The following is a 14707-nucleotide window of genomic DNA, read 5'->3' as shown; positions in this document are numbered from 1 at the left end:
GATGGAGAAATATGAGTCAATCATCTCACAAAATTACACGAGGATGATATGGTTCCAGGATATACCGGTACTCCAATTAGAAATTCCTAACCGGATAATCAATTCATTCTGTGTAGTTTCCAGGCATGAAATGTTTGTGCAGCTGATTACATTGTAGTTAATGTTACAATATGTCCTCTTTTTTGACTTCTTTAGAAATTGGCCTCGTAGGACGCCTAAATGTCCTCTTTTTTGAGAATTTGTCCTATTTTTTAAAAATTTTGGTTAAATGTACGTGGAGATTGGACTCAGATATAGGATATTAGCGCTCGACTAACGTTCTGGCGAATTTTTTGGGACCTGTAGGCTGATAGTTGCATATATCAATGAACAATTTCTATAGGCTAAAAACACGAGTCTAGTCTGAAAAATATTCCTCGTCATGGCCTCCCTACCTGTATCGAATATCATTGAAATGATAATACCGTAAATGCCAAATATCTACGCGAATATCATCTTTCCCTACAACGAAGTTCTCATCAAGATGCTCACACTGTCGTCTGCCGAGGACTCGGAACCACAGTCGTCTCCATCACCAGTATAACTCATCAGTTGACTGCTTTTCAGTAGATCCGCTCAAACAGTTGATCTTGCATGCGGTCCTACTCTTGCGCCTTGTACTTTTTCCGGGGCACATCTTCCTCAGGTGTCCGACCCGTCTGCACTCTGCACGCATGACACACAGCTGATTAAAAAATACAATTGTATTTTCCGTGGTTAGATTTGCCGCAGCGCTTGGTATTCACGAGTCACCCGCTATTACCTTCGTACCATCGCGGTGCTGCAACTACCAGTATCGAACAGTTGTCTCCCGCTGCGACAGCTTTTTTTAACGGCGTCTTATAAGCTCAAATCATTCTCTCCAACAATAAGCGATCTTGGATAGGTCTCTAGCGCAGACCGCAGATGAGCCGAACTCGAATTGCTTGAGTTAAGAACGCCCTGAACTCGCAATGTCCCGACAATTTCTTCAGTGCCGTGACGATGGCATATTAACAGGTTCACCCTCGTCTTGTACCAGTAGATTAAATTAATATATATATATATATATATATATATATAAATTATGCGAGTCATCCAATAATGTGAAGCTAACTATGAACTATTATGCAGAACCGAAGCCGTCAAATACTAGATTTTCCCAACTTTTTCTTTTAAATTTGAGATTAATTTTAGACCGCATCCGCCCTCGGTTACGTCCACCGCTACGGGTCATGGCTGTGCGTTGCTCCAGACAAGCTTGCGGTACAACATTCCGAGAGAGCCAATAAGTCCTAGCTTCGCGGTAAGACTTTAACTCAATAGTCAAATGGCTTAACTCCTATTTAAATTACATTCACGCAGTTATCGGTTCACGTGCAAAGCAATGAAGGCGGGTGCGATACACCAGATATGAGATTTCTTGTTTTCTGTGCTACGTGAGTGCTTTTCATTTCTTGTACGTACATTGCACTTCGGACTGTGGTTCGCTATGTCACATTGTAGCGTATATCAGCCTTGATTGTTGATTAGCTTGCTACTGTGGTGTGCAGTGTGCATGTTAATTTTTTTGAAGGTCCATAAGCTTTGGGTTTGTCGATTTGTTAAAGCGGATATACACTTATACAGGTATATATTTCAATGTCCGTTACACCGTGGCCAACTAAAACAGTTATAGGTCTAGTCGGCCATGGCGGCATCGAAACGCATCAATTGCATCGATCAGAAGTTCTCAACCCTAGCCCGTATATTCCCGTATACGACTGGTAAATAGGCTACAGTAGCCTAAATTTATTAGTAGCCCACAAATACATATAATTGCCTGTAGTTACGGGATGTGGAACATTTTAATCACATTCCAAGTTCTCTCTCCCAGTCGTTTTGTGATGACAGATATCAAGGAACGTACAAGCGTCCAATTTCAAATATGGCTGTTTTCGAAATTACGATGGTATCCGGATACGAAGCGAACAAAGACTCATTACAAAATTTTACCGAAGCCAATATAGACAATGGCCTCAAAAGATACGAGATTGATGGCAAGAAAGTTCACTTATATTTTCGAGCGGTATGATTGATCAAATCGCGGTGCGGCAGGATCTGCGTAATCTTCACGAAGTCATGAATCATTTTCACAGATATCAAAGGGACGGAAGTGTGCTGGCTTCGAGGTTAACCAAGTTCACGAAGTAAAGAATCCGAAACCTGGAGTTGTACGCGTGTATGATTACTACGAACCTGACAAATCCAGTACAAAGTCATACAATCTATCTTGCGTGTGGGAAACGTATGAGCCAAATAGATTGGAATCGGGTACATATACTATACAATACAGCTTATAAACAGAATCATATCTAACCGATTCCAAATACCACAAGAATTGTAATACAATATTTGTGACCAGGGCTGAGTAGTATGAGAGAGGTCAACAGGACCCCCTCCAATCAACGTCGAGTATTTTATCACGTGAAATCTCTTATCCAATCAGAATGCAGGACGATGTGGGCGTGGTTCCAATACGAGAGAGGGTTTGGTTGTGTGAGAGATGGCATAGGGTTTGCCTAGTGACAGTACTTACTGAAGTTGTTATGGTTATGGTTTAGAGCAGGGGTGGTCAAACTGAGGCCAAAGTTTACCGAAAACTCCGTCATTCTGTGCTAGGCACAAGCGTGCATAATCTCAGATACCGACAAGCACGCCAGCAGCGTTTTAGTGATGATTTAGTTAGCCTTATACTCGACATGAAACAATTATGCTGGTATTAGAATGAGACCCTAATGAGTTGTACTGCGAGTTGGATATAAGTCGTAAAATGCGGACCTCGGAGATCGAAACCGTGATCTGTCCGCACTCGAAATCGCATTTTTATATCAATATATTAGTGATGATGTCGCTACCCAATCGCTATCAGAGCTCTCGGGAACATAAATAGTCTTAGATACACTTAAAATCATGTTTGACTACGTTACAAGAGATTAATGTTATCAAGTCGCATTCAAGTAATTTATTAGTGATGATGCATTTATCCATGCGGATAGCAGTCTTCGTGAATATACATAGTCTGAAATACACAGAAAAATCGTACATAGTTGATCACACGAAATTTATGCAAAATCAGAATGTTACCAACGTCCTTATTTCTTGAAAGTGTACGCATTATTATTATCAACTCGCAGTAGTCTCAAATACACATAATGTAATATCTGAGGAAAGTATCATCTAACGCAGGGGTTCTCAACTTCGCTCATATAACGGGCCACATTGTAACAACAAAAGACGCCGCGGGCCGCATAACATTATCGCCACGTATTTGTGGGCTACTATTAAATTTAGGCTACTGTAGCCTATTTACCAGTCTTATACGGAAATTTAGTACATTTTAATGCATTCTAAAGCAATAATGGACAGCGTTCGTAAGTTTGCAGTTGCTGTTTTTTTGTGACAATATCTATCTTTCAGCCGCGCAAGTAAATCCCTTCATGGAGCGTGCGCATAGCATTCGTTGCAAGTCGGTATATGCACCTTCAAACCTTTCCACCATAGAGTCAAACCTCTGTTTCAATGCGTGAGCGAGCAAGTATAATATTACGTTCACATTACGTTATTCGTTACAGAGGCCATTATCACTTTGAGCTCTCAGTGATACGAGAAGAAGTCTGGTGTGCGGAGTCATTTATGAGCAAACCAATCAACCCATCTCATTTTTCCATTACTGGAACCCAACACATAGTTACAGAAGTCAGCTTTCTCCAGTTGATGTTTTTCACTGGTCCCCTTCGCACGTTTGCCCCGTGAGCATTTACTCTGGAAATATGTCCATGTCCAATCTGATAAAACGCACCTGGATAATTAGCTATGCAATGTGTGTGAAGTCGGTGGATTCGTCCAACCCTAGAGGCTGAAGTAGTCTACGTGGCAACGTGTTTCAGAGCACGCGATAAAACATCGACTGAGACTGCGCTGTTACTCTTCTGGTGACGATTGAATCAGACAACTGTAGCTTCGAAATTTGTCAGGTGATGTTGTGTTGGCCTTGCTGCTAAGTTGCAGAAACAGCGAATATTCGCACAGTACGTTGAAGTTCTATAGCAGTCACACCTTCTCTCGCAGATTCTTGGGTTTAGCGATATTCTAAGAATTTTGAACAATGTGTCGGTAACGCCGTCGGCAATTTTAACAATGCCTCGAAATATGGATTGCTGGGCTTGACACCTAGCTAGCAACGTTTTACCTAAGATCAGGCGATATGTATAACTCCAGAGGAAACTATCGTGCTATCATTTTAAGCTTCTACGCTTCGTTACAACAACTGTTCTTCGACAAATATGACACATCGGTCTTCCATAACAATACTGTGCCAGAAGCAATTGCGTTCATAATGGAAGATGTCGCGGGCCGCAAAATAATCGTCGGCGGGCCGCATGCGGCCCGCGGGCCGCGGGTTGAGAACCCCTGATCTAACGTATAATGAATGTTATTTCTTTCTCAGAAGCAAGTAATTATCAATACATAGTGCTAAATACACATCGCGATAGTCAAGTGCTGAGCGATGAACATAAATAGCCTCATCGCTGGCAAAGAATACAGCCTCGGGGCTGGTAACAAAACCAGTTACCCTCACTACCTACGTGATCGATAAGTCTAAGCCAAAGTTTAAATTACAAATCGCATCGGAATTGGTCGTTATGTTGAAATCCTGCTGCAGCTGCAAATATGTAATAAAAATCTAATTTGCCATTTTCAATGCAATATTTGATATAATTTGAGCATAATATTGATTTTGCTAAGCAACCAATTATTACAAAGCCGCATAAGCTTGGGCTGATATCACAGTGATATTCATACAAATGTATTATATTTATCGATCAAACCTCATTTTGAAAATTTAAAAATCCGTGAAGCTCGGAGTGTCTCTGAAAAGCGTGCGTAACTGAAACAGGTTGAATAGAACTAGATTAGAATTAGACTTGAAGCTACATGTAGTTTCTCAAAATTATATTAGAATTAGAACCCTCGTGGAGGCACATGTTATCGTTACACAATAATAAATTTCCTTCGATAGCCCACATTTCATTGTGACGTCATAAATCCATATGTTGGATTTTTGTGTTGTGGTTCTTTTAAAGATAAGTTTTTGATATGCGACTCGCGCATGAAGCAGCTCTGCCCACGCCTATACTATAGTAAATTATTAGATGTGTAGTTAAAGGTATATTTTGCCAGATTTTTTGTTTTATGACTCAGCGAAAATTTGTGGTTCCGCGAAGGTTTGAAGACTAACGTAAGTGCTCTCTGCGGGTCAGTAAAGGTTGTGAATCCAGTGAACTAAACAAATAAAAATAACTTGGAGTACAATGATTTGTTATTGATTGATGATCAGGTTCAATTCGAGAGTTCAATTGCTAATTTTGAACCCTGTAGGGCCACCATTCGCATATTGCTTATACGCTATAAATGCATTAATATATGACCAGGTTAAACTTCTTTAACAAAATGGCGAAACGCACGTGAAGTCATTAAAGTACTACAACCGCGAATCGCAGTTTGCCCGTCTCTGCTATAACTAGTATAGTCTCAAGGGAATGATAACCGAAGTGAAGAGGTTTCAGCTTTACTTAATAGTTCTATGCCAATCCCGCTCAGTAATTCGAATGTGACAAGCTACAGCTCATTCTGTTTAGAGATAAATTTGCAATAAAACGTACATTTCGATCACGTTATTTTTTATGCTTGGGAGATATTACCGCTATTTAGGGCTATACTTTCGCTGTATGATCATATCGGTGTTGTTCAACGACGTAAGCTTTAAAATTTTGAATATCATATACTTTATGCTAAATTAATTGACGGTTTATCAAACTCTCATTAATTTAGTATTCTAGAACCACTGAAGTCTCATGCAATTACAAAATACCGTGTTTTGCAAACAATGTAAAAGAATAGAAGCGAAGTTAGCTTTGTTCCCTGGGACATCTATGCCTTTGTTAGGAATGTTCATCCAACGCTGAACGTTGCATATTGCGCAATGCCAATATATCCGAAAAGATCAAGGTGTACGGAGCTTGATGGAACAGGCAAGAGTAAGCTTAATACGCTGCTTTTGAGGGGATATTTCCGTGGTTTCTATCGGAAAACGGACCTGACAGTTCTGGTTGATATGCTGGTTATGTTGATATTCTCGAAGATATAATAGTAGTCTCACATACGAATATCTTCTTAGAGCTACAAACATTCAATACACAAAAATTGTTGATTTGCACCCTACATTATGCTGAAAACCTGCTACATACATCAATTTTATGCTTACTTCTTGATTTACACCCAAAGCTCTCATGCACATAATATTTCGTTATAGTTCCGTTATAGTTCCATTATAGTGATGTTGCAGTCAATGTAATATATATGATGAGCGATGAGCGAATGTTCCTTATGATAGTCGATGAAATATTCAAAGACAGTCAAGAAAATTAGGTAATTAAATAGGCGCACTTATCAATGCGTCTTGAAAAGCTGGTTGACGGGAAGTGAATACCCTAGACAAGTCCGAACCTGTCTATATTGCAGCATATTAGAGATAGCTTGTGCAATAGCCCTGAATACAACAAATGGCGGACCGTTGATATCGCAATAGGTATGATTCCGAGACAATTCAAATTTGTTGAGAATTAGGATTGTTTTGCATCCATCTGCGATAACCGTACTGCGTATTGCTATTTGGAAAGGCTCCAATAGCATAGCTAGCATTCTGGAAACTTGCATTAGCTTATTTTTATTAATCATTGAAATCGTGTAAATTATAATAGTGAACGTCTTTTGTACAAGCTAATTATTCTCATCAACAACATATTATAATTCATAATTTAACTAAACAATCATTAAGATATTCACAAAGCAACAATATTATTAGAATATTCAGTGGTAGTGAAACAATAACAACACAAGAAAATGGCTAATTTCACGCAAAAATCTTAAGATATTCATAATATTAGGCAATTTTTTTGTTGATATTATTAGTGTGGTTTGTGTCTCATTAATACTGTAAAATGATAGCATTTTGTAGTGCATACGGTAAGGTACTGCGACACTATTCATTGGCCAAGAATGTATTCAGTTAATTTCCTGTAGAGGCCAGCTGTTGTATCATATGGATTTTGAAAGGAAATTGAGAGACACATAGCATATTTTTGCACGTAGTACATAATGAAATTAAGCTACAATATAGCATTCGCGTTGAGTATAAGTGTGACGGTGAAGATATGGCGCCAGAAATTTCATAACGGGTTAACAAACACCGTAGCTGGAGCGTAACTGATCTTATTCACAATATACATTTGAGTACACATCTAACACATTACTATAGTACAGGGTGGAGAGATCTGCTTCATGCGCGACCTGCATATCAAGCAATCTTATCTCATCACAAAAAAAATCAAAATACGAATTTATGACGTCACAATTAAATGTTGACTATCGAATGAAGTTTATTATTGTGTAATGATACGATGCACCTTCATGCGGGTTGCAAGTGTTTGAATTTTGTGTAGCTCTAATTCTAATTAAACATGGAGCTTGTTGTACAAAAAGATGTGCACCGTTATAAGCTACAATGATTTCAACGAATATTGAAAAAACAATTTCGCTGAGTCATAAAACAAAAAATCTGGCAAAATATACATTTTACTACACATCTAATACTTTAGTATAGTACGGGGGTGGGTAGAGCTGCTTCATGCGCGAATAGCTTATCAAAAATCTGATCTTTAAAATCATTTTCATCAACAACATGAGATAATTGCTAATTTCACAATGATAAGATATTCACAATATTACCCAATTTTTATATTATTACTCTGTGGGATTTATTTAAATTAATTTTAATAATCATTTAAGTCATGTAGATTATAATAGTGAACGTCTTTTATGCAAACTATTTCATCAACAACACAAGATAATAGATAATTTAATTAAAATTTAATAAGATATTCACAAAGCAACAATATTATTATAAATATGATTTCAAAGAATAATGAAAAAATATTATTAATAATTATTATTCCAATGTTAGAACCGAAGTTACAAAAATATTTTAGTCCTGTTTTGGTGCTTATAACAACGTAAGCTGATCATTTTCATAAACAACATGAGATAATTGCTGATTTCACAATGATTAGATATTCACAATATTAGCCAATTTTTATATTATTACTTTGTGAGATTTTTTCACAATATTAACCAATTTTAATATTATTAGTTTGTGAGATTTAATAATTATTTTCAGTAATCATTGCTAGGTGGGGTTACGTAATTGTTCCAAATTGCGAAAATAACTATTAATATTTAAAAATTATTTAAATCATGTCGTGTTTATAAAAACGAAGCATAAATGTTTACTTTCATCAACAACACAAGATCAATTTCAGAAAAAATGATAAGATAGTAGCCATTTTTTATATTAGTTTGTGAGATTTATTAATTATTTTTTATTAATCATTGAAATCATAATAAAATGTCTACAACCGGGTGGTAATGACGCGACAAATTATCGCGCGGGCGTGCGGTGCGTCGCGACAATTTATTAATAGCGGCGTGGTGGCGGCGGTAAATTGAATGATTACGTCATTATGTTGATTGCCCTAGCGACTGAGATATGATTACGTCATCTATCTCTCGCTCTCGTGCTACACTATCATGATCACGTATTGCAATCCTAAGGCAATCAATATAATGGCGTAATCATGACGTAAACATTTCTCAGCGTTATTGGACTGGAACTATGCATAACTATTGCATAACTGCAATACGCAATCATAATGAAGGTAATCAACTTACGCAATAATGACGTAATAATATCTCAGCGTTACTGGATTGGAACTATGCCATCTCTCACACAACCAAAACCTCTCTCGTATTGGAACCACGCCCACATCGTTCTGCATTCTGATTGGATAAGAGATGCCACGTGATAAAATACTCGGCGTTGATTGGAGGGGGTCCCGTTGACCTCTCTCATACTACTGGTCTACATCGTGTTGCAGCATTTTTTCGGTCGGTAGTTATCATCATCAGAACATATATTCCAGGGGTGGCCAACCTTTCCGGCCAACATGAGATTACGAACCATTGCGCGGTCCACTTGAATGTTGAAATCATGTTTTAGTCTTCCGATCGGAGCGAACCGGATTAGGTAACGGTAAAAATAAGGCTTATATTACAAGGCATCAAAATCGATAACAATTATGCCATGAAAACTCTGTGGACATGTATGTGCTAGCCGCGCCCAATAAGCGAAATTTTTTCAAAGTTAATGCATGAATTCGGTCAATATATATGTTAATTGCATATATTGTAGGTCGTATTTGTATGCTGTTGGGCTTATTTGGCCAGGGCATAATTAATAAACGCTTGGAAAGATCAATATCGAAGATTTCAGTGATCATGGGTCTATCATTTCGTGCAAAGGTTTCATCACCGGCGATCTTTCTGCGAGTGCTGACGCAAAGTCGCGTATTGGACGGCACGTTCTTTCATAATTTCGAATATCGTTAGACTCAATTCCGACTAGGCATATAGATTATTTTTAATTTTCCGGAAAACACCAAAAATAATAAAAGCAAGAAATGGAGTGACAATAAATTGCGCGAATTGCTAAGAAAAATATCAAGTCAAATAACTCTGCCACGAAATATTTTACGTTGTGGCCATATACGAAGATCTACTAAAATTCGGATGACCCTTGCGTAGGCCAATGCGGCGGAACGGCTATTTCAGTCTTAGCATCCCAAAATTCACGATCAGTCTAATATAATTTTCGGTTGGTCTGGCAACAAGTTTACAATAAATTACCTGGTTAATTGATTTTGTTGGTATAAGGGTTGGCCTCCGCTGATCTATAACTTCATAATATAACAATAGGGTTACATTTAAAATAAATAATGTTTTACTACGCTTTGTTTAATACAGGGCCGGCCAACCCGTGGCCCGCGGGCCACATGTGGCTGGTTAGAAGGTTTAGAGTGACCCGCTAGGTTATTTTCGAATTATTGATATTATCAAAAATGGATTGCCCAGATTGTGAACTTGCAAGGCCAACCAAATATTTGATTGGTCTGGCCGGGCCGCAACACATAGGATGTGACGACTAGACTAACGGTTCCGAAGCATTGGCAGGCCCATGGGCCAGTGACACTTTTGGTAGATCTTCGCTCATTACAATAAAGCAGAATATTATGTGGCGGATTTATCTTAAGTAAATTTTTTCTTCACGCTTCCCGCAATATGTTGTCGCGCGCTTTCTTGCTTTTAATATTGTTACCCCCACATGAAAATGAAAGAGCACCTGATGTACCAGATTGAGTAAAAATATATTCGCAATTACAAGAGAAAGCGTCGCCCAACAAGCGACCTTGCGTTTGCGCCCACAGAAAGACCGTCGACGATGAATCCTATAAGCACAAAATCATTGACGCATATGCTGGCCAAAGCTTTCGATATCGATATGTCCTGGCGCCGAATAGTCCAGTCCTTGCGAAGTGAGTCCAGCGATATACAGCAGGCCCGAAATATACTCAAGTAACAATATTATTGACCTATTGTTGACCTATAAACTGAAGAATTTTCGCGCTTCTCACGGATAGTGGCCCGCGCAATGGTTCGTCGCTTGCATGTAGCCCATCGGTCGGAAAGGTTGGCCATCCCTGCTTTAAAACATGGGTCCAAATTCACATACTAAAGATTTATTCCCCTGCGTGTTGCGTTGGGCTATATTGCAAGAACGGGAAGATTTGGGGCCATCATTTCTGCGCCTGGGCATATCATGTCAAAGACCTCGGACAACACGCGTCGATTAATATGGGTCAATGTTTCATGGTCCCTGGCCCATACTTTTCGATCTATTCTTAGAAAAGGCTCGCGAGCTACCTGGGGCCCGCAGGCACCGCGCTGATGACCCCTGCTGTAGATCATGCATTTTTTCCGGGCACCCATATTAAGCAAAAAATCTTGCCAATTCGCATAAACAGGCTATATTGCGTATAAGTTCCCTGTATATCATACACAACCAAATATTTGACACCTTGGCAAGGCTATGTGTGGTCGTATAGGCAGGATAACTGAACGCACTTTTTCTCCTGCAGACTGCTTGCGATGGAATGATAACGGGCACTGTCTCACCGTATGTGATAACAGACGCGACGATTATACATGCAGCAGCATGTCCGTGGGTATTCTTCCGTTGCCAAAATGTTTCGTCCATATGAACGCAGATTGTTTTTGGCAGGTCATTCCGAAACGATATGATTTTTGCGCGGCATTTGGGAACATTGTTTGTGGAGAGAGTGGAAAATGTCGCAACAAGGACAGGGATTTCAGATGCAGCTGTTTGACAGGTTGGTTTGAATGTGCACTATTTGCCCTTGGTGGTTCATCGAAAATTGACAGGACTGTTTTTGTGTCATTGTGACAAGGCCAGCGTCATATCTTTCTGAAGTATTGTTCATCGAAAATGATTTCATTATTTCGCATTTTGAGCTAACAGGATTATTTAATAATCAGTGACGTGATGTCAAGCTTTTTTACGTCATCGCTTATGTGGATCTGATGGCGACGACTAGCCTAGATATCTTGTGTGTGAAGATGGTTAATGCAATATGTAATGTAATATTTTTTACCTAAAAATGGAAGATTTTGATATAACAAATCAAAATATTAACATTTTTTACCTAAAAAAAAATAATTTTTACAAAATTTTGCCCTCATGTATGCATATTTGGTGTTTTCGCACATAATGTTACAATGGCACAACTTATCTACATTTCTGGTTGGAACTGTCTGTCCTTACGACGCATTATGGTCGAAATCATTGAAATTTATAGTAATGCAACGAAAGATACTTTCCTACATTGTCGGGTAGAAAATGTCTGTCATTACTAGATAGCTTGCCCAGAATTGAGAAAGTAAGTTCAACAGCAGCAGTTGTTGGCTGGCACCACCGTGTAGGTTCATTCTGACAAAGTTCTGTATATCACAGTTTTTCATTATGCGCTTCTTGATAGAAGATCCAATGTCCACGCAGTGTCTTGCTTCGGTTAGGATATTGCGCTACGTTGAGCATGACACTATAGAGCAGTGGTTCTAAACCGGGGGTCCGCGAAGCATTTTCAAGGGGTCCTCGAAGCCTTAAAATAATTGATAACCTATTTTGTACTTTTTTATGTTCGGAAAATCACAAGGCTCTTTCACTTCATGACTAGTAAAACTCCAGAGCTCACATCAACATAATGGCCGCGTCTGAGATGAAATATCCTACTGTGCAGACTCATTTTAATTGCTAAATTGCCGACAGCCAACTGATACAAACACTTTGCTGTTTAGAGATGTTTTGTTGGGGATTGTGGGGAAAATAGTTGGATGAGTAAGGTCAATCACGGTGACTTCGAAATGTTTACAAAAATCCATTTCTCCTGTGATATACATAAACATTTTTCCATAATAACTTTAAGATAATCTGCTAGATAGAAATGACCAGGCTTGACATTATGCTCATTCAAAAAATGTGTTTGTCAATTTTAATGCCATATTTGTTGCGATCATAAACCAATTGTGTCGTCGGAAGCGTTACGTGTTATTATTACACTAGCCAACCACCTTTGTGGAAATATATTTTCGGCACTCGTTGATATATTCTCGTCGCCGCACTAACATGTCTTTGAGAGGTCAAGGCATAGTGGCGTGCCCGGGGTTAAAGGCTCGGACCCCTTTACAAAATCTTCAAATTCAAGTTGCTGTAGCGCCAGCGACTAGAAGGTTATCCCTCGTGAATTCGATGTACCCGGTATCGCGCGCTGCGTAATCTTGGATTGCACCATACGTTGGTTGATCAAGAGAATAGCAGACATGGAGAGGGACGCCTATACGACAATCTAGTTTTCAAATACACATTGTCATCCTGATCTACGCCGATATATGAACTGTCCTGGAAGTGACATTCCAATTACAAATCCAAATTACAAACAAAACTTCGCTACCAACGTCCAAGTGGATTAGTAGCTTTCTAGTACTGCCGTTAAAATGTAGGCATTTAGTACAACGTTTATGTTACCGCCGAATTGAGAAGTCGATCAATATTTAGATTTTCGGAATCAGTGCTATAGTTAGATAAATACCAGTTGTTATAAATTATGAGCTATTTTTGGAGCTATTTACGATGAATTGCGCTATCACATGATTAGTAGCCTATGAGTTTTTGCAGAGGAAATATGGCGCCCACGGCGAATCCCATATATAGTGAGCAAGAATTAGTACTACCAGTACGTCACGAATTTTCAATTGAGGCGTAACAATTGATTGGCATGTATATGGCGATTTGGCAGTTAAAATAGAAAATATAGGGTTAACATGGCTCTTCGGACGAAAAAGGTTACCGACCACTGCTCTATAATAACACCATGTCAACCCATTTAGTTCACATTTGACTGTTTATGAATCACAACGAGCAGACAATGAGCCATCTACAACGGCAGACCAATATATAGAGTAGCATAGGCTACAACCTATAAGATGCAAAATGTCAAACGATAAGTTCACCGACAGTGCAAACATCTACGATACGAACGAAATGTAGGTTGTAAAACTTTTTTGTCTTTGTCAAAACTTCTGACAATTTTTGACCTAACTCTACACTTTTGACAGAATGTTGACTTACCACTATTAGTGATAGGAAACAGGTCGTCAACTCCATCAGCTAGCCCTGTAGGTTTCATATATTAGCGAAACTTATTCAAAGGAAATCTGAATCCCTAATCATGGATCTACCCCTGGTCTTCCACAGTTTAAATGATATTTTCGATACCAATAAAGTTTGATCTAAGCGGGTGACATATTTAGTTAGACTCAGTGGCTAACCGTAACCAGCCATAAACCTCAGCGCACGCCACTGCGTTTTATCAATTTAGTGTGGGCCTATCCGAGAAATACAACAATTTTGAGTACAGCAGGATGCCGCCAGTGTTAAGTTTTCAGAGGGCACCGTCAACAGTCGAGAATCTGCTTCCATGTGCTCAATACATACTTTAGTGGGGTTACGGTGGAACATGCTATCTATATATATACGGAATTAACCAGCGCTGCAAGGTATTTGCGAAATTATGCTGTGAAGTGAATGCATTTTAACTTTTGTCGGAAGGACGTATTTCTAGTAGTATGTCTGGACTCTTTATATAAAAAAGTAGGTCTAGATTTCTCTTTACTCTTCACCAACGCTAACATCAAATGACGTTTTCAAAGACAGACCCGGGGTACTGCTGTGCTGAAATAACATTGAAATGCCAATAAGTAATCGTTCATCTTTCACGCTGTGATGCATGTCTATTTCACAAAAAAGGTTTCAAGAACGAAAAATGGAACAGAAAATGCATCCCAGAAGCGGAGGAAAGGATTCCATCGTTACCGACAGTTGAACTCCCAACCGACCCTTGCGTCGAATTAGTTTGTCTTGCCATCATCACTAGATTGGGTATGCGATGTTTGTCTAGAAGACCAAGCGAATATCTCGAAATATTTATTTTCTGGAAACGATCATTGTATAAAAAAGATAAATGAACTTCGAAAAACTTTACTATTATAACAAATATTACATGAACTTCTTCCCCAAGGCGATGTCATTTCTTACCACTGTTGGGATGGTTACAGTCTA

The 14707-nt window shown here is 38.8% G+C and overlaps 1 protein-coding gene and 1 long non-coding RNA gene across 2 annotated transcripts in view; one reads left to right on the top strand and one right to left on the bottom strand.

The window, feature by feature from the left end:
* LOC145448464 (uncharacterized) overlaps positions 1-14707 on the bottom strand; it is a 459562-nt gene that overhangs the window by 377336 nt on the left and 67519 nt on the right. The gene's annotated exons all lie outside the window — the stretch shown is intronic.
* On the top strand, positions 1912-2742 carry LOC145448696 (complement C3-like). The gene is made up of 3 exons (XM_080327162.1): positions 1912-2086; positions 2157-2331; positions 2702-2742. Exons 1-3 carry the CDS (start codon positions 1946-1948, stop codon positions 2740-2742), a joined length of 357 nt encoding a protein of 118 aa, XP_080183288.1. The 5' UTR covers positions 1912-1945.

Source organism: Botryllus schlosseri, chromosome 10 (genome assembly GCF_051294905.1).
Source record: "Botryllus schlosseri isolate E-star chromosome 10, Bs_hap1, whole genome shotgun sequence".
NCBI lineage: Eukaryota > Metazoa > Chordata > Ascidiacea > Stolidobranchia > Styelidae > Botryllus > Botryllus schlosseri.
Note: the sequence above shows the minus strand (reverse complement) of the source record. Positions and strands in the feature narration are given on the sequence as shown.

What these genes read in the sequence shown, in the direction of transcription:
- LOC145448696 (XM_080327162.1), top strand. Translation starts at nt 1,946, where the DNA reads ATGGCTGTTTTCGAAATTACGATGGTATCCGGATACGAAGCGAACAAA. An exon ending in TTCACTTATATTTTCGAGCG is followed by an intron (nt 2,087 to 2,156) that starts GTATGATTGATC and finishes TCATTTTCACAG; the next exon opens with ATATCAAAGGGACGGAAGTG. An exon ending in GCCAAATAGATTGGAATCGG is followed by an intron (nt 2,332 to 2,701) that starts GTACATATACTA and finishes GCATAATCTCAG; the next exon opens with ATACCGACAAGCACGCCAGC.